Consider the following 25,975-nt stretch of genomic DNA (forward strand, 5'->3'; position numbering starts at 1 on the left):
AATTTACTCAGCAAGAACTAAAGGGCATTAAAGTCAATAGGAAAAAAGTTAAAATATACCGTTGAAAGCCGAAACAGAGGGAGAGAAGGTATAAAATGAAGAAAGTGAAGACTTGATGAGAATTAAAGAGATTTGTTTTTTTTTTGGGGTTCGAAAGATGATAGAATGGGTAAAGCAGCTGAACAAGGCATTTGGGGCTTCATTTGTATGGCTTATTTGCTTGATTTACTTCACTCAGGTTTCTTTTTCTCTCTTTTTGCCCACTTTGATTTGATGATTGTTGGATCAAATTTGATGAGCTCTATAGGAAGTTGATCTGTTGGGTTTTTTTGTGAAATCGGTTGTTTTATTTTTTGGTAAAAAGAAAGAGGAGATGTCAGAGTTTGTAACTTTGTTGTTTTTGGTTTCTGGGTTTTTGTTGGTTTATTGATTTTTGAATATTTTAGGGGTTTTGGAAATCCAGATGGAACTGATGTTCTTAAGAAATTTCTTGTCCTATTTTATTTTTTGAGAATGTTGTAGCTTGCATGGAATCTTGAAGTTAGCCTTTTTTGCTTTTAAGAGCAACATTTCTCTTGGTTTTTGCTCTTAAAGAAAAGAAAACATAAATTAAGGTAAAGGGAATTTGGCTCTTTGGTTTGTGCCTCTTGCATGTGAAGGGTTTTTTTTTTTTTGGAAGAAAAATAAGTACTTCTAACATGTTACTTAAAATTTCTAAATTGTCCAAAGTCTTTCTATACCAATTGGATGATCTACTCTTGCATAATATGTGGTGTTCTATTAAAATGTTATGACCTAGTTCCTCTGGGGTCTTGTTAGGATTTTGCAAGTAATCTTCAAGTTGCTGATGTTTTTATTATTGAACAATTTGATGTCCAACTTAACAACGATGTTTCTATAACATGTGAGTGTAGGGTTTTAGATCCTTTGTATGGACAGCAGTTTCGTATCAGCTAAAAGACAATCTTAAGCTGTCACCATCAGCCTCACAATTCGTGTCTTCAATAGCATTTTTCCCGTGGAGCATAAAGCCATTATACGGGTATGTTTCTTTCTTCTGTTCAATTTCTTGATAGGCCTATGGAGCAACTTAAAGAATGAAGGCAGATAAGAAAATTTTTGGTGTTGAAATGCTCTAGTTTATAGTGAAAGAATCTGTTGTGCTGTAGGACATTGGTAATTTCCTAACGGAGTAGCAGTTTTGGCAACTTCTTTATATTGCCTTTTTGAAAATCCATAATAGTATGTGAAACCCAAAACAGGGATTGTATATGCATTACAAATTACAATGTAGTACTTATTTGGCATTTTCTTTACTGATGGAAATTGAAGAATAGTGTCCTTTTTGTTATACATAATTTTTGTGTATGTTTTTGGAAACTTAACTTGCATCCTGCTTGCAGAATTTTGTCTGATTGCATCCCGATAAAAGGAAGGAAAAGGATACCATACCTAGTAATTGCAACTCTTCTCTCTCTAGTTCCCTGGCCTATGCTAGGCATAGATTCCAACTTGAGGAGTTCCCAATGGCATCTCACAGTCCTCTTGACAGTGCAGAACCTGGGCTCTGCCATGGCAGATGTTGTGGTTGATGCAATGATTGCTGAGGCAGTAAGATCTGAGAGGTTTGTGCGTGCTGTCTTTTAAAGCAAATCTAAGCACATTTTCACTAATTTGGTATTTGAGTTTTTCATCATTTTTAGGTACACACAATTTAGCTACAAACGCTCTTCGTATTTTGTTGGTTGACAATGCAGGAAGCAATTGGCATGCAACCTAACTATCTATTTGTGTTAACTTGGGATTTTATTATAAAAAATGTGGATGAGTGGGAGGCTTTCCCTGTCAATTATTATATGGGCATACCTTTCCATATGCCCAAGAAATCTGGATGGTCTCCCATTATGATGTTGGATTGTTCTCTCAAATAGGCAATTTAGTTAAAAAAAATTTAGAATGTGAAAGCTTACCTGTACCATTGAACAGGGCATCATTTGCTGGAGATCTGCAGTCCATATCTTGGTTGTCAATGGCAGTGGGTGGAATTTGGGGCAGTTTGTTAGGAGGATATGCATTGACCAACTTACAAATAGACAAGATTTTCCTCCTTTTTTCTGTACTGCCAGCCATACAGTTATTATCATGTGGTTTGGTTGGGGAGAATTCTGCAGACAGTAAAGTTTCTCATGACTCTGCCAATTCAAGCAACTCCCATCCAGTGAATGGGAATGGTAATATTTTGGACGAAGATAATATCTTGCTGAAGAAGTCCAGTGCAAGTGCTACAAGAAGAAAGAGGAGCCAAAAGAATGGCAACAAGAGGGCAAGTATGAGAACTAAATCCCTGATACCTGAGAAGGGCAATTCCTTAATATCACATTGGTTCCACTCTCTGAAAACAGCTACTTACAGTTTGTTACGTGCTTTTAGGCAGCCAGTCATTTTGAGGTAACTACCAAAACCTTTTATAATAGTCAGTTGAATATTCTGTAGAATTTGAAGTTCATGTGTATGTATGCTCCTCCTCTAGATTTAGCATTGTTAGCCACCCAAAGAGATGATTGTTTTCACTTTGATATTAAATATATGATTGTCAATGATCCAGAATAGACCACAGAATGAATGCTTGATTTATTTGTATTTTGCCAGATTTTTTTTCCACCTATTTTAGATGTATATGCTGCTTAATATACCTACCCTGGTATCAATTTAGTTTATTCGTCTAATCTATTTGATTTTGGGTTTTACTTTGGTCTTTGGAAGACCAGACCAATGGCTTGGTTTTTCCTAGCACAGATTACTGTTCCAAACCTCTCAACAGTCATGTTCTATTACCAGACAGAGGTCTTGAACTTGGATGCATCCTTTTTGGGGACTGCACGTGTTGTTGGATGGTTAGGCCTCATGCTAGGAACCTTCACGTACAATCGCTACTTAAAAACCATGAAACTACGGAAGATTCTCTTGTGAGTGCTTAACAACACTGAATACATTTTTCAAGGAACATGTTTCTTCTACTTAATGTGCTTAATATTGCTTATACAGGTGGGCTCATGTTGGGTTGTCTTTGTTGACCCTCCTAGATGTAATTTTAGTGTCTCGAGTGAATCTTGCCTATGGAGTTTCAGATAAGATCATGGTTGTCTTCGGATCTGCCCTTTCCGATGCTGTTAATCAATTCAAGTATGTTCATTTTCTCCAAAGTTTCTAGCTTTTCTATTAATTTATTTCGAAGTTAATACCTGAATCCCCCTCAAAACAAAGAAAAAGGAGACTCGATTTTGGATTCCGGATCCAGAAATCACATGCAAGCTCTCATAAGGAAAAAAGAAAATCATATGCGTGATGTTCATGAATGTATGGATGAGCTCACACGCAGGCATCCACGCGGTGGTGCACCCATATATCACTCCTCACATAACGTATCTGTCCATAAATCTTTAAATGCACCCCCGACCAATCTGTTTTCTCACATTTCTGGTCTGTCTCTGCAGGTTAATGCCATTCCTTATATTATCTGGACAGTTATGTCCGCCAGGAATTGAAGGAACACTATTTGCCCTCTTTATGTCAATAAACAACTTAGGTTCCACACTGGGATCTTTTGTGGGTGCTGGGTTGGCCTCAATTTTGAACCTCTCCTCGGGATCTTTTGACAACCTTGGTTTGGGCATTGCTATCCAAGTCCTGTGCACTTTCATTCCAATTGCTTTTCTATTTTTGATACCAAAAGAAGCCACAGGGATATCAGCATAGGTAGGGATAATTCATTTTCCCAATACAAGAAGTCATTCACTTAGCAACGGCAAAATGAGCAGAAACATTGCTACCGAATTTATTTCGTCACTGTCAAGTAGTAGCTGGGATATACGAAATGCACTCTTGAGGATTGAAAGAAATAGGTGCCTTTGATTTATAGTTCTGAAATTAACCTTTGGTTTTGATGATGATACACTGATGTACAAGGTTTGTAGAACAATTTTGATCAGTTCAGTCAGAAATACAGAAATTATTACTGGTGCAATGTTTATGGTAAGCAAGGATCAGGTTGCTATTCCTGTGGTACCAGAAAAGTGCAATTAGTGCTTTTGGTAGCGTTGTTGTTATTGTTCTGAGATATAAAAGATAAACGATAGAACGAACATGTTTTTCTGTTGGTTTTGTAAAGTAAATTCACTTTAAAATTGTGTCTTTCATGTTTTTATTTCTTTCTTTTTCAACTAAACATGTTATGTCTTTTCTGTATTTATTTATTCCGTTGTTATTGTTCTGAGATATGAATTTTGAGGTATTATCAACACTCTGCAAGAAACATGGTGGGAAACAAATGGCTGACATGGTGTTAGTAAACATGGTGGGCTTGGATTTTTAGCGCCGGATCGCAAATTAATTGCATGTCAAAATGTTATATTATAACACCCATCCATCTTAAAAATGCAAAAATAAATGAGAGAAATTTGGATTTTGTTATTTATAAAGAAATAAAAAAAACATTATCTTGTCAGTGGCGTTGGCTATGTTCTTACTTTTTTTTTTCTTTTTTTTGCATTAAATGGTTAATTTAGTTGGAAGCTAATTTAAATTTTTAAGGGTATACGAGGGTCTATTCTAGAATTTGTTTGAGAAAATATTTAACCTCAGTTATTCATAAACTAATCCGAAGACATGTAGGAATCCCGTATATATGGAGGTTTATTTAATTAAATTAAAATTAAATAAACTAAAAAACTAGAATTGAAGGAGAAGTTCTTGTACCCAAGAGACATTTCTGTATTAATTGGATCAGTGAAATGATAAAACTTTTCTTAACTAAAAAAAAAAAAAACCTTTAATCTATATATTGAGGATAAGGTTGTTTTTTAAATGACGTAATTGTCTTTTATAAATTAATTGTGTAATAAAATTATTAATTTAACACTAAAATAAAATAATATAACACCTACTACTCATCAGGGGTGTTTTGGTTTTTTTTAAATTTTAGAATAGCCTATTTACTTTTATACCATAAAAAACATACTTAACATAACTCTACCAGAATGTATTTTTTATCATTTGACATTAATTTTTTTTTTTGTGAAATTAAAGGTTACTCAAGTGTATTATTGTAAATAATATATACAAAATATTATTTAAAAAAATTTATTGGCGCGTATGGACTGCCCCTGCACCATTTGGAAAGCGTATGTGAGGCCGTCTGGCCACCAAACACCACCTTTCACGGTGGCATTTTAAAGATCCCGGCTTCCCCAACGTGATGGGATGTCGTGTGTCCTAAATGCTCATCGGGTTTGGCGCTGATAAGCCCCCCCACTCTCTCTCTCTCTCCACCTTGAATTCTATACTGGCCCCTTCAAAATTCAGATTAACCCCTACAATTTATTATTTCCTTCATATTTTGTCCATGTCCTTTTCATTATTATTTTTTATTTTGGAATTATCTATAAAATCAAAAATATTTTTCAATTTCACTCCTACAATTTTTAACATTTAAATAATCAATTAAATTACAAATATTTTCAATTTCACTCTCATAATTTTTTAATCTTTCAAATTTGGTTCTCATTATTTTGATTGCTATTTTTTTTGTTTGTGATCATTTTCTAATTTTTTTTTTACAATGTCATCCTCATTTTTTTTTTCCAGAAAGTTTTGATTTATCCTCATTCTTTTCGTTGTTTATCTTATTTGCTTTTGCAAGTTTTTTTATTAATACTTTTTTTTATGATTTCATCCTTCAAAATTAGATTGTTAGTTTTAGAGAATCGACCATGTTTTAGAAAATTCACTCCGAGTCTGCTTGGTTTTTAGATATTCTTTTTGTTGCTATTTTTTTGTTGCTTTTATAATTTTTTTTATTAATATCTTTTCACGATTTCATTATTTAAAATTAAATTAGTTAGGATCTAAACTTCTTGATTAAACATGAATATAAGATTTTACGGGTTGCGAATTTTACAGATTAGATCAAGTTTAAAATGTTTGCTCCGAGTTTGCTTGGTTTAATTCTCCATTTTTTAAGATGATGTTTTCTTATTTCTTATCCCTTTTTTTAGTTGTGTTTTGTTATTTTTTATAGTTTGCTTTCAATAAGGTTAGCTCCCCATGTTTATGACCATGATCACTAGTTGCAAATGTTAATGCAGTTTCACTTTTGTTTTTTTTTTTTTTTTAAGTTGATAAGTTTCATCATTCAAACTTTTTTTTTTCTTTCTATCAGATTATCCTAACTTATACCCATGGTTGCGAGCGAGTTCACCTGATTTAATAAAGCTTTTTTTAAATTATTTTTCTTATAATTTCATCTTTCAACATTAAATTAATTAATAATTCAAGTGGGATTAAGTCTGATTTTTTTTCATTAATATTTTCTTATTAGTTTATTTATTATTGTTGTATTTTTTTTTACTCATATCATGTAAATTACTAATGCATTGAATTTTTTTACCCTAACAATTTTTTTTTTTAAAAAGAACTGTCTGCACGCGAGAATTACAAATTGAAATGGATTCACACAAATGGCAAGAGATTAAATGTAGAAAATAAAAGGAGGGACCTCGTTGCAAATAAAAAAAAATAGTAGGAGGGCGATTAAACAAAAAGTTTCACGAGCGGAGGAAGCTACTCAATTATCAGAGCCTGGTTTCGATCCAGGGACCTGTGGGTTATGGGCCCACCACGCTTCCGCTGCGCCACTCTGATTGTTGAATACATTTTGTATCGAAACATATATAATGTAATTTTCAGACAAAGTTCAGTTCCGATCTTTATTTCTCTTCTTCGGCTGTGTCTCTCTTTCCCTTCCCTGCACCAACACCATAAAAAAATTACTAGGAAAACAATTCAAAACTTTGATCAAAACCCACAAAAGATATCAATCAAAGAAGCAGTCTTGAATAAAAAAGGGAATGAGAAGGAGACCTGGTATTGGTGGGTTACAAACAGCAGCTGCTGCAAGGGTAACTACTGTTTCTTCTGTTGGATTATTGATTCATCGGTTTCCATTTGGTTATTTATTAATGCTCAATATAAACAGTTTCCGAGTTTTTGCTTTTCATTTCTTGAAATGGTATTGAAGGATCAATATCGGATACTTGGAGAAAATGTAGCAAGATTAAAAACTGATCTTATGAAAGAACAGCTTGCCACTTTTCGTTCTCAGCTTGAAGAATTTGCCCGCTAACACAAGGTCAGCTGATGAATTTCTGTGTTATATCAACGAACTTTACCGTTTGGAGATAAAAAGTTCGGATTTTTAATACTAAAGTTGTGAATTTTAGAGGTGTTTATTTCTGTTACGGTAAGAAAGATGAGTTCCCGTGTGCTTCTTTGATATTTTTTTACTGGCCCAGTTGCTAATTTTGTAAAACTTTATCGGGTTTTTTTACTGGCCCGGTTGCTTCTTTGATTTATAGTTCTCAAATTAACCTTTGGTTTTGATGATGATACACTGATGTACAAGGTTTGTAGAACAATTTTGATCAGTTCACTCAGAAATACAGAAATTATTAATGGTGCGGTGTTTATGGAAAGCAAGGGCCAGGTTGCTATCCCTGTGGTACCAGAAAAGTGCAGTTAGTGCCTTCGGGTAGCGTTGATGTTTAGTTATTCTCTTGAGATAGAAAAGATAAAGATTGAAGGGATAGAACAAACATGTTTTTCTATTGGTTTTGAAAAGGAAATTCACTTTAAAATTATGCCTTTCATGTTTTTATTTCATTCTTTTTCAACTAAAGATGCTGTGTCTTTTCTGTATATATTTATTCTGTCAAATGCAATCTTAGATATGAATTATCTTGTCAGTGGCCCTGGCTATGTTCTTACTTTTTTTTTCATTATTTTGTTTTTGTTGCATTAAATGGTTAATTTAGTTGGAAGCTAATTTTAATTTTTTCTGATGTACTAGATTCATACGAGGGTCTATTCTAGAATTTGTTTTAGAAAATATTTAACCTCAGTTATTCATAAACTAATCTGAAGACATGTAGGAATCCCGTATATATGGAGGTTTATTGAATTAAATTAAAATTAAAAAAACCTAAAAAACTAGAAGTGAAGGAGAAGTTCTTGTATCCAGGATTAGTGAAATGATAAAATTTTCCTTGATTAAAAAAAAAATTTACAAATTGTTTTTTATAAATTATAAACGGTTAGAATAGTGATTTTAATTTTTATTGTGCAATAAAATTATTAATTTAACACTAGAATAAATTAATATAATGTTTACTACCTGAGGAAAAGATAGCAATAATATTAAAAATGAAGAGCAAAGCATCTCTCAAAAGCCATGAAAACCAACTGTGCAAGTCGGCTGTGCAAGCTAAATTGCCTCTTGTCCTGTTTCCTGACTCTTTCCAAGCTGATGACACACTAAGCTTAAAGGAAAAGCAGAGCAGGTTCTAAGCATTAAAAGCATCAAAATGATTCTTTGGGTGCGGCCGACAGCATTAAGCCTAAAGGAAAAACAGGTGTGCAAGACTCAAATTTGAGTTGCGTGAGTTTTGTAAAAGTGAATCGAATTCCAGTTGGATGAATTGGAGATTTTGTTTTTCAAAATTAGAATAAAAAATTTACCACTTTGTAAGCTTTGTAACCTGTTAATTATAATAAATACCGTTGAAAGCCGAAACAGAGGGAGAGAACGTATAAAATCAAGAAAGTGAAGATTTGATGAGAATTAAAGACATTTGTTTGTTTTTTGGTGTTCGAAAGATGATAGAATGGGTAAAGCAGCTGAACAAGGCATTTGGGGCTTCATTTTTATGGCTTATTTGCTTGATTCATTTCACTCAGGTTTCTTTTTCTCTCTTTTTGCCCACTTTGATTTGATGATCTTTCTCTTTTTTCCTGCTTTGATGATTGTTGGATCAAATTTGATGAGCTCTATAGGAAGTTGATCTGTTGGGGTTTTTGTGAAATCGGTTGTTTTATTTTTTGATAAAAAGAAAGAGGAGATGTCAGAGTTTGTAACATTGTTGTTTTTGGTTTCTGGGTTTTTGTGGGTTTGTTGATTTTTGAATATTGTAGGGGCTTTGGAAATCCAGATGGAACTGATGTTCTTAAGAAATTTCTTGTCCTTTTTTATTTTTTGAGAATGTTGTAGCTTGCATGGAATTTTGAAGTTAGCCTTTTTTGCTTTTAAGAGCAACATTTCTCCTGATTTTTGCTCTTAAAGAAAATAAAACATAAATTAAGGTAATGGGAATTTGGCTCTTTGGTTTGTGCTTCTTGCATGTGAAGGGTTTCTTTTTTGGAAGAAAAATAAGTACTTCTAACATGTTGCTTAAAATTTCTAAATTGTCCAAAGCCTTTCTATACCAATTGGATGATCTACTCTTGCATAATATGTGGTGTTCTATTAAAATGTTACGACCTAGTTCCTCTGGGGTCTTGTTAGGATTTTGCAAGTAATCTTCAAGTTGCTGATGTTTTTATTATTGAACAATTTGATGTCCAACTTAACAACGGTGTTTCTATAACATGTGAGTGTAGGGTTTTAGATCCTTTGTATGGACAGCAGTTTCGTATCAGCTAAAAGACAATCTTAAGCTGTCACCATCAGCCTCACAATTCGTGTCTTCAATAGCATTTTTCCCGTGGAGCATAAAGCCATTATACGGGTATGTTTCTTTGTTCTGTTCAATTTCTTGATAGGCCTATGGTGCAACTTAAAGAATGAAGGCAGATAAGAAAAATTTTGGTGTTGAAATGCTCTAGTTTATAGTGAAAGAATCTGTTGTGTTGTAGGACATTGGTAATTTCCTAACGGAGTAGCTGTTTTGGCACCTTCTTTATATTGCCTTTGTTAATAGTATGTGAAAACCAAAACAGGGATTGTATATGCATTACAAATTACAATGTAGTACTTATTTGGCATTTTCTTTACTGATGGAAATTGAAGAATAGTGTCCTTTTTGTTATACATAATTTTTGTGTATGTTTTTGGAAACTTAACTTGCATCCTGCTTGCAGAATTTTGTCTGATTGCATCCCGATAAAAGGAAGGAAAAGGATACCATACCTAGTAATTGCAACTCTTCTCTCTCTAGTTCCCTGGCCTATGCTAGGCATAGATTCCAACTTGAGGAGTTCCCAATGGCATCTCACAGTCCTCTTGACAGTGCATAACCTGGGCTCTGCCATGGCAGATGTTGTGGTTGATGCAATGATTGCTGAGGCAGTAAGATCTGAGAGGTTTGTGCGTGCTGTCTTTTAAAGCAAATCTAAGCACATTTTCACTAATTTGGTAGTTGAGTCTTTCATCATTTTTAGGTACACACAATTTAGCTACAGATGCTCTTAGTATTTTGTTGGTTGACAATGCAGGAAGCAATTGGCATGCAACCTAACTATCTATTGGTGTTAACTTGGGATTTTATTATAAAAAATGTGGATGAGTGGGAGGCTTTCCCTGTCAATTATTATATGGGCATACCTTTCCATATGCCCAAGAAATCTGGATGGTCTGCCATTATGTTGTTGGATTGTTCTCTCAAATAGGCAATTTAGTTAAGTTTTTTTAGAATGTGAAAGCTTACCTGTACCATTGAACAGGGCATCATTTGCTGGAGATCTGCAGTCCATAACTTGGTTGTCAATGGCTGTGGGTGGAATTTGGGGCAGTTTGTTAGGAGGACATGCATTGACCAACTTACAAATAGACAAGATTTTCCTCCTTTTTTCTGTACTGCCAGCCATACAGTTATTATCATGTGGTTTGGTTGGGGAGAATTCTGCAGACAGTAAAGTTTCTCATGACTCTGCCAATTCAAGCAACTCCCATCCAGGGAATGGGAATGGTAATATTTTGGACCAAGATAATATCTTGCTGAAGAAGTCCAGCGCAAGTGCTACAAGAAGAAAGAGGAGCCAAAAGAATAGCAACAAGAGGGCAAGTATGAGAACTAAATCCCTGATACCTGAGAAGGGCAATTCCTTAATATCACGTTGGTTCCACTCTCTGAAAACAGCTACTTACAGTTTGTTACGTACTTTTAGGCAGCCAATCATTTTGAGGTAACGACCAAAACCTTTTATAATAGCCAGTTGAATATTCTGTAGAATTTGAAGTTCATGTGTATGTACGCTCCTCCTCTAGATTTAGCATTGTTAGCCACCCAAAGAGATGATTGTTTTCACTTTGATATTAAATATATGATTGTCAATGATCCATAATAGACCACAGAATGAATGCTTGATTTATTTGTATTTTGCCAGATTTGTTTCCACCTATTGTAGGTGTATATGCTGCTTAATATACCTACCCTGGTATCAATTTAGTTTATTCTTCTAATCTATTTGATTTTGGGTTTTACTTTGGTCTTTGGAAGACCAGACCAATGGCTTGGTTTTTCCTAGCACAGATTACTGTTCCAAACCTCTCAACAGTCATGTTCTATTACCAGACAGAGGTCTTGAACTTGGATGGATCCTTTTTGGGGACTGCACGTGTTGTTGGATGGTTAGGCCTCATGCTAGGAACCTTCACGTACAATCGCTACTTAAAAACCATGAAACTACGGAAGATTCTCTTGTGAGTGCTTAACAGCGTTGAGTACATTTTTCAACAAACATGTTTATTCTACTTAATGTGCTTAATATTGCTTATGCAGGTGGGCTCATGTTGGGCTGTCTTTGTTGACCCTCCTAGATGTAATTTTAGTGTCTCGATTGAATCTTGCCTATGGAGTTTCAGATAAGATCATGGTTGTCTCAGGATCTGCCCTTGCCGACGCTGTTAATCAATTCAAGCACGTTCATTTTCTCCAAAGTTTCTAGCTTTTCTATTAATTTATTTTGAAGTCAATACCTGTATCCCCCTCAAAACAAAGAAAAAGGAGACTCGATTTTGGATTCCGGATCCAGAAATCACATGCAAGCTCTCATAAGGAAAAAAGAAAATCATATGCGTGATGTTCATGAATGTATGGATGAGCTCACACAGACGCATACACGCTCTCATGCACCCATAAGTCACTCCTCACATAACCTATCTGTCCATAAATCTTTAAATGCACCCCCAACCAATCTGTGTGCTCACATTTCTGGTCTGTCTCTGCAGGTTAATGCCATTCCTTATATTATCTGGGCAGTTATGTCCGCCAGGAATTGAAGGAACACTATTTGCCCTCTTTATGTCTATAAACAACTTAGGTTCCACACTGGGATCTTTTGTGGGTGCAGGGTTGGCCTCAGTTTTGAACCTCTCCTCGGGATCTTTTGACAACCTTGGTTTGGGCATTGCTATGCAAGTCCTGTGCACTTTCATTCCAATTGCTTTTCTATTTTTGATACCAAAAGAAGCCACAGGGATATCAGCATAGGCAGGGATGATTCATTTGCCTGATACAAGAAGTTACTCACTTAGTAACGGCAAAATGAGCAGAAACATTGCTACTGAATTTATTTTGTCACTGTCAAGTAGTAGCTGGAATATACGAAATGCACTCTTGAGGATTGAAAGAAATGGGTGCCTTTGATTTATAGTTCGATACACTAATGTACAAGGTTTGTAGAACAATTTTTCTCAGTTCAATCAGAAATACAGAAATTATTACTGGTGCAGTGTTTATGGAAAGCAAGGGTCAGGTTGCTATCCCTGTGATCTATAGCGTTGTTGTTTAGATTTTGATCAGGTTTAGTTGTTGTTCGAACATGTTTTTCTGTTGGTTTTGAAAGTAAATTCACTTTAAAATTATGTCTTTCATGTTTTTATCTTAGATATGAATTTTGAGTTATTATTAACACTCTGCAAGAAACATGGTGCGAAACAAATGGCTGACATGGTAATCATTGTTCATTATTGAAGAAGGATTGGGCTTCGATTTTTAGTGGTGGATTGCAAAGTAATTTCGTGTCAAAATGTTAAATCTCGTTCGTTTTTGTATGTTTTTTTTGTTTTTTAAAAATATTTTTAAAAAAATATATTTTTTTTATTTTAAATTAATATTTTTTTGATATTTTCAAATCATTTCTAAACACGAATATTAAAAATAATTTTTAAAAAATAAAAAAAGATATTATTTTGATGTATTTTCAAGTGAAAATTAATTACAACCACACTTCAAACGTGATCTTAGTTTTGTTTTTATTATTATTATTTTTTACATTAAATGGTAGTTGAAAGCTAATTTAATTTTTTCTGATGTACTAGATTCACACGAGGGTCTATTCTAGAATTTGTTTTAGAAAATATTTAACCTCAGTTATTCATAAGCTAATCTAAAGACATGCAGGAATCCCGTATATGTGGAGGTTTATTGAATTAAATTAAAATTAAATTAAATAAACTAAAAAACTAGAAGTGAAGGTGAAGTTCTTGTACCGAAGAGACATTTCTGTATTAATTGGATCAGTGAAATGATAAAACTTTTTCTGTATTAATTGAATTAAAAAAAAACTGTCAGCACGCGAGAATTACAAATTGAAATGGTTCACACAAATGGCAAGAAATTAAATGCAGAAAATAAAAGGAGGGACCTCGTTGCAAATAAAAAAAATAGTAGGAGGGCGATTAAACAAAAAGGTTTCAAGAGCGGAGGAAGCTACTTAACTATCAGAGCCTGGTTTCGATCCAGGGACCTGTGGGTTATGGGCCCACCACGCTTCCGCTGCGCCACTCTGATTGTTGAATACAAGTTGTATCAGAATTTATATAATGTAATTCTAAGACAAAGTTCGGTTCTGATCTCTTTATTTATCTTCTTCGGCTCTGTCTCTCTTTCCCTTCCTGCACCAACACCATAAAAAAATTGCTAGGAAAACAATTCACAACTTTGATCAGAACCCACAAAAGATATCAATCAAAGAAGCAGTCTTTAATAAAAAAAAGGGAATGAGAAGGAGACCTGGTATTGGTGGGTTACAAACAGCAGCTGCTGCAAGGGTAACTACTGTTTCTTCTGTTGGATTATTGATTCATCGGTTTCCATTTGGTTATTTATTAATGCTCAATATAAACAGTTTCCGAGTTTTTGCTTTTCATTTCTTGAAATGGTATTGAAGGATCAATATCGGATACTTGGAGAAAATGTAGCAAGATTAAAAACTGATCTTATGAAAGAACAGCTTGCCACTTTTCGTTCTCAGCTTGAAGAATTTGCCCGCTAACACAAGGTCAGCTGATGAATTTCTGTGTTATATCAACGAACTTTACCGTTTGGAGATAAAAAGTTTGAATTTTTAATACTAAAGTTGTGAATTTTAGAGGTGTTTATTTCTGTTACGGTAAGAAAGATGAGTTCCCGTGTGCTTCTTTGATATTTTTTTACTAGCCCAGTTGCAAATTTTGTAAAATTTTGACGGGTTTTAAGAGATAAATGAAAGAGGACATGGTATGATTGTCAAGGTTGTGATTTTAATGGGAAATGGTATTGTAATGTTGATGTGGGTTGGTGCAGAATGATATTCGAAAGAACCCTACTTTCATGAGATGTGTGCTAAAGTTGGAGTGGATCCATTGGCATCGAATAAGGGTTTTTGGGCAGAGCTGTTCCAGATTGGCGATTGGTGACTTCTATTATGAACTTGGTTTGTACAATTTCTTTTTTCATTATGGAGCTATATCTTTGGCAATGTGTTTGAGTCTTTTTTCATTATGGCCGTGCTACTGATCCCCTTGATACTTTATTAGATGTGAGTTTTTGCCACCACTTCTTAATCATACGTCGTCCAGTTTCTCATCTACCCCCATTCTCACTTCTCAAACAATTGGGTACACGGGGTTCTTAAATCCTTATTGGTATATCAATGCAGGAAGGACTTGCTATGATTGACGATGGCCATAGAGATGGCAAACGCCGCTACTGGTTCCCGTGTATCTTCCATCTCCTCTTCAATGGGTTCTGATATTTAATGCGTGGTTCTTTTTCTCTCCGCATCATTGTACTTGTACACAAACATAAATGATAAAAGTGCCGCAGGCATTTTATTTATTTCTCCGTGTTTGTTGCCCTGAAAGTGCAAGGGGAAGTTTCAAATACAATTTTGACAGAAAATGTTCTATGCTGTGCCACTTGCCTTCCTCTCTCTCAGCCAAAAGCATTTAACAAGACCCTTTCTGCTAGAGATGGATGAGATTGACTGCTTCTGGTAAATCTTTCATAGCTCTACTTTCATAATGGCAATGTGCAGAGAAATGTTCGATGAGCCAGCTTTGCATTCTTTTCTCTATGTTTTGCATAAATTATGTGTGCTTCTGCTCATATTTAATTAAATAGCAAACAAAACTCTGATTCATAAAAAAAAAAAAAAAAAACAAGAGATGACTGAGATTGATAACCATGGGTCAGTCTCTGAGAAATTAACTAGAAATAGTATCCTGATATGATCAAAGCATGGAAGGAATCACAGAAAACACTCTTATGACTACTGGTGCCTTCAAATTTTGCTAACAATTTCATGCATTTACAACACATATTGAATCTGAAGAAAAACATATGTACTTGGCAAAAACATTATTGGACTGCATCCTGAGAAGTGGACTCGGTCTCTTCAATCCAGTCAGTGGAAGGCGCACTCCAAGACCTTGGTCTCACCACAAGCTGAATATACAAGGCCATCTCTAATGCCTCAAAAAACTTATTCTTATCCAAGAAGTCTTTCCAAACTCCACTCACTATGCAATAGTTATTGTTATATGGTTCCCGATGATGAGCAGCATGTTGTGACCTCGACACAAGCAATCCAACGTCCTGCAACGCCACTACTAGTGGTGGTAACTTGCTCTTTGTGCCGTGAGCCCGTGCATGGAATTTCTGGCTGAACATGATACAACTGGAGCACACACCAACAAAGGCATTTATAATAGAATCATTACAAGCCAAGTCTAGGGGGAGCACAACGAATGCTACTGCTCGTGCAAGAGCATGCAAGTTACTAGCAAATCGACCCCTTGTGATTATCCACGGCCACTTATGATGACTTGAAATGCTTCAATTTGATTGCCAAAAATTGGTTGTGATCAAATTGCTCTCTCCATCTTTTGCCTAGTACTGGTGACTGAAAAGATATATATTGCTATTGATCACAGTTGGCATATTTCATAGCAGCAGAACTACATGTTATATGGAAGCAGGATTCTACCGCCACAATCATAGCAGCAGCAGGATTCTACGTGGGCTAGCTCCTCAGTAATAAAGGACTGCTCCTGTGTACCAAAAAAGACTAGCTTATGATTCAAGTTGAAGTCTTCGTGCATGGCAAAATCCCTCACTAATAAACTGCATTTTAAGGAAATTCTAGAGGGAGTTCGAGACTAATAGTAGTCATAATATAAAAAGGGTGATATTCATATATAATTGCGAGAAGATGGAAAGCTTAATTACTTACAAGAATTGAGGTTAAAGTTTGCAAGAAGTCTAGATATATATGCTATGATTTCCATGCAAAACGTAAGCAACGATGCTGATATTCTTATGGTTCATAAAGATAAGTAAGTCTTGAGATATTCATGAATTTTAGATTCTGCATCTTCTTTTCATAATCTTACGAAGAAAGAATGGTATGATATCTATAAATAATGTGGAGTATATATCTCTAGCAGATGATAGTGAAATTGAAGTTCCTAAAACTGGTAGTGTTAAGATTAAGATGTGCGATGGTACAATAAATAATATGCTTGATAATATAGACATGTGACAAAACTTTAAAAGAATTTAATTTTGAATTAATGGCGAATTAATTCACAATGGATGAACAAGAAAATGTGAAAGACTGAATAATAGATGAACACCAAAAAGCTTAGCTACTTCAGTATAGACTGAATAAATGGCCAAAATGGCCAATGTTATGCGGTGGGTTTGGTTAAATTTTTTAAAAATATATAAAAAAATTATCAGGTGAAAAAAAATTAAATTTGATTTATTGATTTTCAATAAACTTGGTTAATTTAAAAATATAGTTATAAAAAAATCTAAAAAAAAAAAAAATAACAAAAATAACTAATAAAACAAATGAACGCTTACCAAACTAAGAAAAGATACCCTCTAAATATTTTTAAAATATCTCAATGATTTTATTTAGTAACAAAGCAAAAATTGAATGAGAACAAAATAATCTCATAAAGATAAAAATAAATAAATTTGAAGCTTAATTACTAACAAATAATCAAACATTGAATAACTAATTGAAAAAAAAATAAAAAAGAAAACAAATACTTGACTTTAGTCAATATGACAAACTCATGGTCCAGTTGTGAGGTTAGAATAACATCGTACAAAAAAGCTTGAATAAAACAATAGAGATCAACTCCCAACCAAACTAAGGTGGTGTTTGTTTGAGCGGCTAGACAGCATTTTTAAAAATCTTTGAATTTTTTTAGCTTTAAATTAATAATTTTAAGTGTTTTTTTTTATTATTTTGATATACTGGTGTCAAAAATAAAAAAAAAAATATTATTTTGATATATTTCTAAACAAAAAACACTTTGAAAAGTAACATCTATCACACTCCTAAACAGACTATAAATGCTGAAAGGAGAAACAAAAAAAATCAATTAAGAAAATTCAAAACAAAAAACCCAAGTTAACTTAACTCAACTAACCCTCAACTTGTGATATAAGATTAGGATGACCCCAAATAAAAAAAGACAGAGAAAATCATGAAACCGAAGGCCTAAAAACGTAATATGAAAGAATGAAGTTAAACAAAGATATATAATTTTTTAAATAACAGATCAAAATTAAATCGAGCTAATTTTTTATACTTATGACTTGGGTTATGAGACCGAATTACCGTACAGAAGGCAAACACAAAAATATCACCAAGAAAAATTCTTAATCATCCAAAATTAAAAAAACAAATAAATAGCAATCAAAATAATGATAATCAAATCTAGTATAAAAATTAAATCAACTAAAATTACGAGGGATGAGATTGAAAAATAAAATAAATCAAAAGAGTGATGAAAAAAAACAATCAAAACAATGCGGACAAAATATGATAGATGAAAAAATTGAAGTATGATGAAATTAAAAAAATAGTAATCAAAACAACAATGATCAAATTTGAAGGAAAAGCAAATTAAAAAGATGTTCTAAAAAGTTAAAGGATTAGACATGAGAATCGATGATGAGAGAGAGCAAAAATAAAAAACAGAATCGTTGGCACCAAATTAGAGGTTTGTTTGGCACACTTTGTACATGTATGGAGGGGACAGAGTAAATTCCAATGTTGTTCTAAAAGTCATCATTTGGTCGCCGTCTAGAAAAGACGAGCATCACCCATGCACTAACCTGGCAATACACGCATCCGCCACTCTTTTAATAATATTTAATTTTATTTGGTTATCAATTTACTTAACTTGATAATAACAACAAAAAAAAAAAAAGCTATGATGAAAAGATGAAAACCTATACATTTGTCAAGGAAATTTGGCTTTGAATGATATTTTAGTAACTGTACAGTGAATTGAAAACATAAAAATACAAAAACATCCCTGCATTTTAATTAATTAAATCTTGTTTTTTACCCGAACTTTTTTTAAACAAAAAAAACCGTCTGCACGCGAGAATTACAAAATGAAATGGATTCACACAAATGGCAAGAGATTAAACGTAGAAAATAAAAGGAGGGACCTCGTTGCAAATAAAAAAAATAGTAGGAGGGCGATTAAACAAAAAGGTTTAAAGAGCGGAGGAAGCTACTCAATTATCAGAGCCTGGTTTCGATCCAGGGACCTGTGGGTTATGGGCCCACCACGCTTCCGCTGCGCCACTCTGATTGTTGAATACATTTTGTATCAAAGTATATATAATGTAACTTTCAGACAAAGTTCGGTTCCGATCTTTATTTATCTTCTTCGGCTCTGTCTCTCTTTCCCTTCCCTGCACCAACACCATAAAAAAATTACTAGGAAAACAATTCAAAACTTTGATCAAAACCCACAAAAGATATCAATCAAAGAAGCATTCTTTAATAAAAAAAAAAAAAAAAGGGAATGAGAAGGAGACCTGGTATTATATAATAAATAAATAAATAAAAACTAGTTTGATCATCGCTCAAGGAACAAAATAAGACCCACAATGTGTTAGAAAGCCAAGAAAGAAAAGAAAAGAAGAAAGGTCATTAATGGCTGCTCCACACGTCTCTTTATCATGATTAACAGATAAAGCGTCATCTGCAAATACACTGCACAAAGAATATTCACCATACTTTGAAGCATATACTACTACTACATATCTCAGTTTGAATATTCATTAATTAAAATATTTTTTATCATGTGAGTTATAAAATATATTTTTGTCTTTTAGAATAGATAAATCATGTTAGAGTATTTACATAGATTCTTTTTATAAAAAATTATTTGGGCATATGAATTTATAATAAATTTAAAATATCAGTTTTGTTTATGAATGTAAATATTTGTTTTGAGTCATAGACGAACTATTGGATAGTAATTTATCAATCCCTTTAAACCACGTCCAAACCACACAATATAACATATATTGGGTAAGGTACGTAAGGGGTGCTAATATCTTTTCTTAACCATAACTAGTCTCTAACCTTGAAATTTATGATAAGACTAGTTCATCTGGGTTTTCTAGTAACCCTAAACTAAACAACTAAGTAGCGACTTATTGACTTCAACATCCCGTCATGTTGCGTATGCACGTGCGACAAAATGTAAAAGAAAATAATTGTCTTTTTCTTCTGTCATTGTTTTAAGTAGTACTTGACATTACAATAGCATATGATAATATTATTTTTTTATTTTTTAAATTTATTTTTAATATTATCATATTAAAATAATTTAAAAACATATAAAATATTAATTTTTTAAAAAATATTTTTTGAAAAAATACAACCATACCGTAGATTCTTAATCAAATTACACGGCTTTTTTTGAATATCATATTTGCTCCACACTACAAATTGGCTTTCTTGATGCTTAGTTTACATTGAGAAACTCTGCTATGAGGTATTTTATTGGTTTATAATTATTTGTTTGTATTTGATATTGTGGTATATGATATTTAAAAATAAAATTATTTAAAAAATTATTATATATATATATATACTTAACATTAGTATATTAAAATAATATAAAAATACTAAAAAATTATGTCATTTTGATACTTTTCTTGCAGAAAGCCTGAACTTTGAGTATATTAAAAGAAGAATTAGAATTTTAAATGCTCACTTGCTAAAATTGTCTTAAACACACTCAGCTATTATTTAAAAAAATCAAGAAATTAATTTATTAGAAAATATAAATAATTTTAAAAAATAATAAATAAATAAAAAAATAACTCAACTATTAAAATTCCAAAACATGTTTCACAAGCTCATGTTCATGGTTTTGAAAACTACAAGAATAAACAAAAATAAAATTATAATAATTATATTATATTATACTAATAAATAAATTGACATGATTGAAATCAATTATAGAAACTAATTACGAAAATGTTGAAGTAAAGTTCAATATTTTGAAATATTTAATTCTTCTAACCAACAAAACTAAAAAATAAATAATCGACTAATGAAGGTGTATATAATTATTAACTTTAGGTTTTATAAGATTAATTAAAATATGTGTAAATTAATTCGGATATTTATATTAAAAAAAATAATAAATAAATAATCTAATGAGCTGTATGTCCGAAATGTTTCCATATTATTATTATTATTATTATTATTATTATTATTATTTCAATCTGTCCTTCCTACCTAAACTTCAAACCTTTGAGGAAAGTAGGAAACAACTCAGTCAAGAAATTGACATGTGAAGAAATACACATTTTCCTATAAAAATAATTAAATTAAAAAGCATGAAAAGAAAAGAAAAATTCAAACCAATAATGTTAGGCCATGTCCTTGATTAGAGAAAACAAAAATGCTAATGACCATAGTACAAAAAATAATCAAAGACAAAGGACACCAAACCTTCTCTTCTCCTCTACAATCCTCACTCCATAGGAACTGCAAGCAAAAACAAAGAAAGATAGAAGAAAGACAAACTTTCAATTCTTGACTCTCTCATGGAGCCATCTTTCTCTTTGAAAACAATACTAACAATCTCCCTCTTTCTCTTCTTTCTCACCCCGCAATCATCTTTAGCTATAAAAGTACCCTTCCACCCTCAGGACTTGCTTCCTTTGTTACCAAGGCAAGTCTCATGGCCAATTCTCAACTACTTAAACGGTGCAGTGGACCTTTTGCCAACATTTGTTGGTGCTGCCTCTGCTTTAAACGACACCGGTGAGTGGAAAGGTGCTTGCTTTTACGAGAATCGGGCTTGGATGGAGTTTCATAATAAGACTGGTAGTGAATTTGGTGGCGGTACACTTCATCTTAAGGTATTAAAGATGTTAACTTTTTCGGTTTTCTTGTTTTGGGTTTTGTTGAAGTTGTTGCTTTTTATTGAGTTTTGGAGGATTTGTTATCTTGGTTTTTAATTTGGTGGTGGGACATTCTTGTTTTATGGTAATAAAGACTTGATAACTTTTGATGTTTTTGTTTTTGTTGAAATTTGAAGTTATCGAATTTATTAGATTTCAGTATTGAATTGAAGCGTACCAGGGTGTGGAAGGAAGTTAATTTGGGGTTTTAGTCTGGTTGTTTTGTTTGGTTTTAGTTGGAATTGGATGTTTTTTTTTTAGTGTTGAGTCGAAGCTCGTTTTGGCTGGTATCAGGGTGTTAAAGGAAGTAAATTTGGGGATATTGTGGTTTGCTTTTTGATGGATTTGTCGAAAATAGGAGTATTTGTTGCATGGTTTGCTTGATTTGAATGTCTGCTGAATTTGAGTTCTTGTAGCACGGATGTAGATTTAAAGTGATTGTTTTATAGTTTGTTTTAGGATTAAGGTGATTAGTTTGCTAGATTTTAGTTGTCTTGTTGAAATTGGAGGATTTATATAGGGATTTGAGTTTATGGAATTTTAGAACCGTGTTTGAGTTTCTTCAGGCTTTGAAATGCCTGGAGTATTGCTCCTGAGTTGTATTTTACCTTTTCTATTATGAAGTCTGTTTCACTTTGTTGGAATTTTTAGGATTTGGTATATGGATTCCTTATTTTTAAGGAATGAATTTGACTTTGGTTAGTCAATGTGTTGGTGGTTTATTTGTGCTAGTACCCGTGAGTGATTGCAATTTTTTTTTTGTGCTTGTAGTGATTTGAAATGTGTCTTTATGCTGTTCAGGTTAGTAAAGCTCACAGCTGGACATGTATGGATATTTATGTCTTTGCCACTCCCTATCGTGTAACATGGGATTATTACTTTTTATCTCGAGAACATACATTAGAGTTTAAAGAGTGGGATAGCAAAGCTGAATATGAATATGTAAGTTGTACTTCCTGTCATTTCTGGATTTAATACATTAGCTAGCCTGTCTACTTTTGGCTCCAAGATTTGAGTTGTCGTTGTGATTATTACGTTTGTGAAATCAGGTGAAACGCCAGGGAGTCTCAATTTTCCTCATGCAGGCAGGGATGCTTGGAACCCTTTCAGCACTATGGGATGTCTTTCCCTTATTTACAAATACTGGATGGGGAGAGAATTCTAATATTGGATTCCTGAAGAAACATATGGGGGCTACCTTTGAACAGCGTCCGCAGCCTTGGGTTAACAACATCAGTGTTGATGATATTCACTCTGGTGACTTCCTTGCTATATCAAAAATTCGTGGAAGGTGGGGTGGTTTTGAGACTTTAGAGAAGTGGGTTAGTGGAGCTTATGCTGGTCATAGTGCTGTTTGCTTAAAGGATTCTGAAGGAAAATTATGGGTTGGTGAATCGGGACATGAAAATGAACAGGTAAGTGGAACTTACTAAATTATATTACAATATAGTACTTCAATGATGTAACTTGTAACTGATAGTAAACCTTTTAACATCATCGCTAGGATTCTTTTCCACTGTTTTTTGAATCTTCTATTTTTTGTCCAATAATTTAAGTAAAGTGTGGTACTGCCCAGGCTAAATAATTTATGTAAAAGGTGTGGTACTGTCCATGTCATTTCTCAAAATGTTCATGTTTAATTCTTTCTGGACATTTGTTGGTCTCAGGGGAAACCAAGATAGTTATGTTAATAGTCCTCGCTAATCTAAACATTTCCGTTTATTTTGCAGGGAGAAGATATTATTGCTGTGTTACCTTGGGATGAATGGTGGGAATTCGAGCTGAATAAGGATGACTCAAATCCACATATTGCATTGCTTCCTCTGCACCCTGATGTGCGAGCTAAGTTCAATGAGACTGCTGCTTGGGAGTATGCTTTGAGCATGAATGGAAAGCCTTATGGATATCATAACATGATATTTAGCTGGATAGACACTCTGGATGGGAACTATCCACCTCCATTGGATTCTCATGTGGTATGAAACTATCCAACATTGGTGCCGCTGCTATAGTTTTTTTTTCTTTTTTCTTCTACCTTCTTATTATGTATCCCATACAACATGATTTTTCCATCTCTCGCTCTCCCCCCAAAGGTTAACTATGATCTGCATAATATTGTTACCCCTAGATAAGGAAGAAATTATGGTGATTAATTAATTTTCTTGTTTCTAAGTGGTTTGTCTAGGAAAGTTGCTTTGGCATTATATCCTGATGTTGTATGCTGATGTCTTCATAACTTAAGATGTAAACTTAAGGAAAAACATATACTATAATGGGAATTTGTAATCTTGATGAAATGAAGCTAGAAGTTCTTTCTGTTAGGAAGTCAGGCAAGGCGCTACCCTCTTGGCAGACTATGACCATTTCCACTAGGTTTATTTGTATGCTACATCTGCGATGGTTAACTACCCATCGACAAGTTTGAACCATATGTTGCATCTTCAAAAAACTTGGAGAATTTCATTGAGATGCTGTTATATCATCCTATAATATTTTAAGATGTGCATTTGATCTGCTAGGGATACTGGTGACTGGTGAGTTTTATATCAAAAAACCAAGTGAAAATATTGGTTTCAGAAGTTTAATTAGTGACACCAGTCAAAAGAAGTTCTTTCAGAGGTTTTTGGTCTTCATAGGCTTGATTGCCAGCTCTGTGGTCCTGCAGGTTGCTTCTGTTATGACAGTTTGGAATCACATGCAACCTGAATATGCTGCTAACATGTGGAATGAAGCCTTGAACAAACGACTTGGAACTCAGGTATCTTAATAATTCGGTCCAGCATTTCTATGCTATCTGATTAGCTTAAATAAATGGTTGGAAATTAGAAATTTGCATTTGTATCCAATATGATATGTACAAATCATAGTTTTTAAACCCGACTCGGGCAAATCCCTGGTCATGGTCACAGGTCAGGTGGGTTGACCTGGGCCAACTCAATTTTATTTTTTATTTTATAAAAATGTAAAAATAACATTATTTTGAAAGAAAAAAGAGAAAAAAAATCAATGGGTTTTGAATGGGTTTTCCCCTTGTCTAGGTCACGGTTCAACCTTGATTTTTGACCTAGTCACACCAGGTTAATTCTCCCCCTATATTTGTTGAAACTTGGCCCGGCCTAGATCCCGGGTCACCCAGGTCATGGGTCAAATCCAACAGGTCTGGTTGGGTTTTAAAACATTGCTACAAATTGTCAGTCTATTACTCCTATCTTGTATCTTTTTAGCCATATCCAAACGTTATGGTTATTTCTTAATACCAAGCCACATATCTTTATTTTGTTTTGAAGTCAGAAAATTATGCTTGGATTAGTTTCCAAACGGTCTGTGTTCTGATTCTATCAACATTTTTTTTATATATATACTTTTGTGCTTCATGTAGGGCCTTGATCTTCCTGATGTCTTGGTAGAAGTTGAAAAGCGTGGGTCATCCTTTGGGGAATTGCTGACAATTCCTGAACAGGATGATTGGTTGTATGCTGATGGGAAGTCAACCTCGTGTATTGCTTTTGTTCTGGAAATGTACAAGGAAGCAGGACTGTTTGATCCAATTTCTGGCTCTGTACAAGTGACTGAATTTACGGTTAGTCTTCCAAGAGCACTTATCAGATACCTGTTTAGTTTTTAATTAAAAAATTGATTTTTAACATCGGTATTCTCCTCGCTGGAAATCGAAAGAAAAGAAAAACAGAACCATAAGAAACTTTTTTTGTTTTAACGAAGAAATGTAATGATTGAATTTATTCTGCTCTTCTCTGTCACAGTACCCTGAATGTATTCATTTTCTTGCTGACAATGCAGATCAAAGATGCCTACACACTAAGGTTTTTTGAAAACAATTCAAGCCGCTTGCCAAAGTGGTGCAATGATGGAGATGATGTGAAGCTCCCATTTTGTCAGATCAAAGGGAAGTATCGAATGGAACTACCAGAATACAATACCATGGATCCTTACCCCCATATGAACGAAAGGTGCCCATCACTCCCCCCAAAATACTACAGAACACAGAATTGCTAAACGGCCTTCCCTTTTCTTGCTGTTGTTGTAACAATATTTGATGCCAGGGGGTGCATTGTTCTTTGAATTGATGTGTGGAAGCAGCCAGGCAAAAGGTCTGTTACTGAAAGTAAATATGGTAGTGTAGAAGATTTCAGCTGTTAATTCTTTCACTTGTACACAGTAGCCACAACGCAGGCTAGTAATGCGATTGTTCCACTCATTCCTGTCTGTGATTGCAGCGTTCGTCTTGGGCGGAATTAGTCTATACATAGTTGCCCCTTCAACTAGTTATTTTAACAGAATTGGTCAAAACTTCCAATTTTTCATACGCTTCCAAAATCTCATTTGTCCCATTGCATTTCATGCGAGAGAGGAGCAAGATACTTTGTCTGCAAGTGCCTGCCAGTACTATGCCCATACAAGTTTCACGTCGCAGATAGGTAGTTGTCACCGTATTCATTTGTTTAATATGGACATAATAGCCTTGGTTCCGATGGGTCTTCGACCAAAACTAGCATAGTTTGGTAAAAGATTTGAGAATATATCACATAATAAACATTAGGGAAATAACACACTCTCACTACTCTCACTTATCTGATAATGTGAATCGTGAACAACTAGTGGATGTTTTATACCCAAAT

General features: G+C 33.8%; 3 protein-coding genes, 1 long non-coding RNA gene, 3 other non-coding genes and 1 pseudogene across 11 annotated transcripts; 3 read left to right on the top strand and 5 right to left on the bottom strand.

The window, feature by feature from the left end:
* The first annotated feature begins 44 nt into the window (after window positions 1-44).
* On the top strand, window positions 45-12,561 carry LOC18103432 (probable folate-biopterin transporter 4). 5 transcript variants are annotated; one of them, XM_052445222.1, is made up of 8 exons: window positions 45-238; window positions 915-1,042; window positions 1,404-1,625; window positions 1,987-2,448; window positions 2,769-2,966; window positions 3,046-3,183; window positions 3,495-3,636; window positions 12,201-12,561. In XM_052445222.1, the coding sequence occupies exons 1-8, from the start codon at window positions 116-118 to the stop codon at window positions 12,318-12,320; spliced, it is 1,533 nt and encodes a 510-aa protein (XP_052301182.1). In that variant the 5' UTR covers window positions 45-115; the 3' UTR covers window positions 12,321-12,561. The 5 variants fall into 5 exon arrangements, with proteins under 5 accessions (XP_052301182.1, XP_052301183.1, XP_024436880.2 ...); XM_052445223.1 differs by having other exon boundaries at window positions 46-238; window positions 3,495-3,586; window positions 12,151-12,561; XM_024581111.2 differs by lacking the exons at window positions 45-238; window positions 915-1,042; window positions 1,404-1,625; ... (2 more) ...; window positions 3,046-3,183; window positions 3,495-3,636 and adding exons at window positions 7,201-8,465; window positions 8,710-8,790; window positions 9,490-9,617; ... (2 more) ...; window positions 11,333-11,530; window positions 11,610-11,747 and having other exon boundaries at window positions 12,059-12,561.
* Window positions 2,178-11,043, bottom strand: LOC127903977 (uncharacterized). Its single transcript, XR_008056779.1, has 2 exons — window positions 10,917-11,043; window positions 2,178-2,351 (listed from the first exon to the last, which is right to left on the bottom strand). It is a non-coding gene; the product is annotated as an uncharacterized LOC127903977 (long non-coding RNA).
* Window positions 6,628-6,699, bottom strand: TRNAM-CAU (transfer RNA methionine (anticodon CAU)). Its single transcript has one exon. It is a non-coding gene; the product is annotated as a tRNA-Met (tRNA).
* Window positions 12,562-13,522: 961 nt separating the features above from the next.
* Window positions 13,523-15,003, top strand: LOC7470950 (vacuolar protein sorting-associated protein 22 homolog 1-like; annotated as a pseudogene).
* Window positions 13,551-13,622, bottom strand: TRNAM-CAU (transfer RNA methionine (anticodon CAU)). The gene has a single exon. It is a non-coding gene; the product is annotated as a tRNA-Met (tRNA).
* Window positions 15,004-15,452: 449 nt separating the features above from the next.
* On the bottom strand, window positions 15,453-15,946 carry LOC18103433 (fatty acid desaturase 4, chloroplastic-like; the record flags this gene model as incomplete). The annotated part of the gene is given in 2 exon segments (XM_006377785.3): window positions 15,453-15,919; window positions 15,922-15,946. Coding segments are annotated over 2 exon segments (492 nt in total), but the record flags the coding sequence as incomplete, so codon positions are not given.
* A 2,700-nt stretch (window positions 15,947-18,646) lies between these two features.
* Window positions 18,647-18,718, bottom strand: TRNAM-CAU (transfer RNA methionine (anticodon CAU)). Its single transcript has one exon. It is a non-coding gene; the product is annotated as a tRNA-Met (tRNA).
* A 2,112-nt stretch (window positions 18,719-20,830) lies between these two features.
* LOC7454429 (uncharacterized) lies at window positions 20,831-25,562 on the top strand. Its single transcript, XM_002316961.4, has 7 exons — window positions 20,831-21,296; window positions 22,140-22,280; window positions 22,388-22,753; window positions 23,069-23,314; window positions 24,004-24,096; window positions 24,718-24,918; window positions 25,137-25,562. The coding sequence occupies exons 1-7, from the start codon at window positions 20,979-20,981 to the stop codon at window positions 25,350-25,352; spliced, it is 1,581 nt and encodes a 526-aa protein (XP_002316997.2). The 5' UTR covers window positions 20,831-20,978; the 3' UTR covers window positions 25,353-25,562.
* Window positions 25,563-25,975: the final 413 nt, after the last annotated feature.

Source organism: Populus trichocarpa, chromosome 11 (assembly GCF_000002775.5).
Source record: "Populus trichocarpa isolate Nisqually-1 chromosome 11, P.trichocarpa_v4.1, whole genome shotgun sequence".
Classification (NCBI taxonomy): domain Eukaryota; kingdom Viridiplantae; phylum Streptophyta; class Magnoliopsida; order Malpighiales; family Salicaceae; genus Populus; species Populus trichocarpa.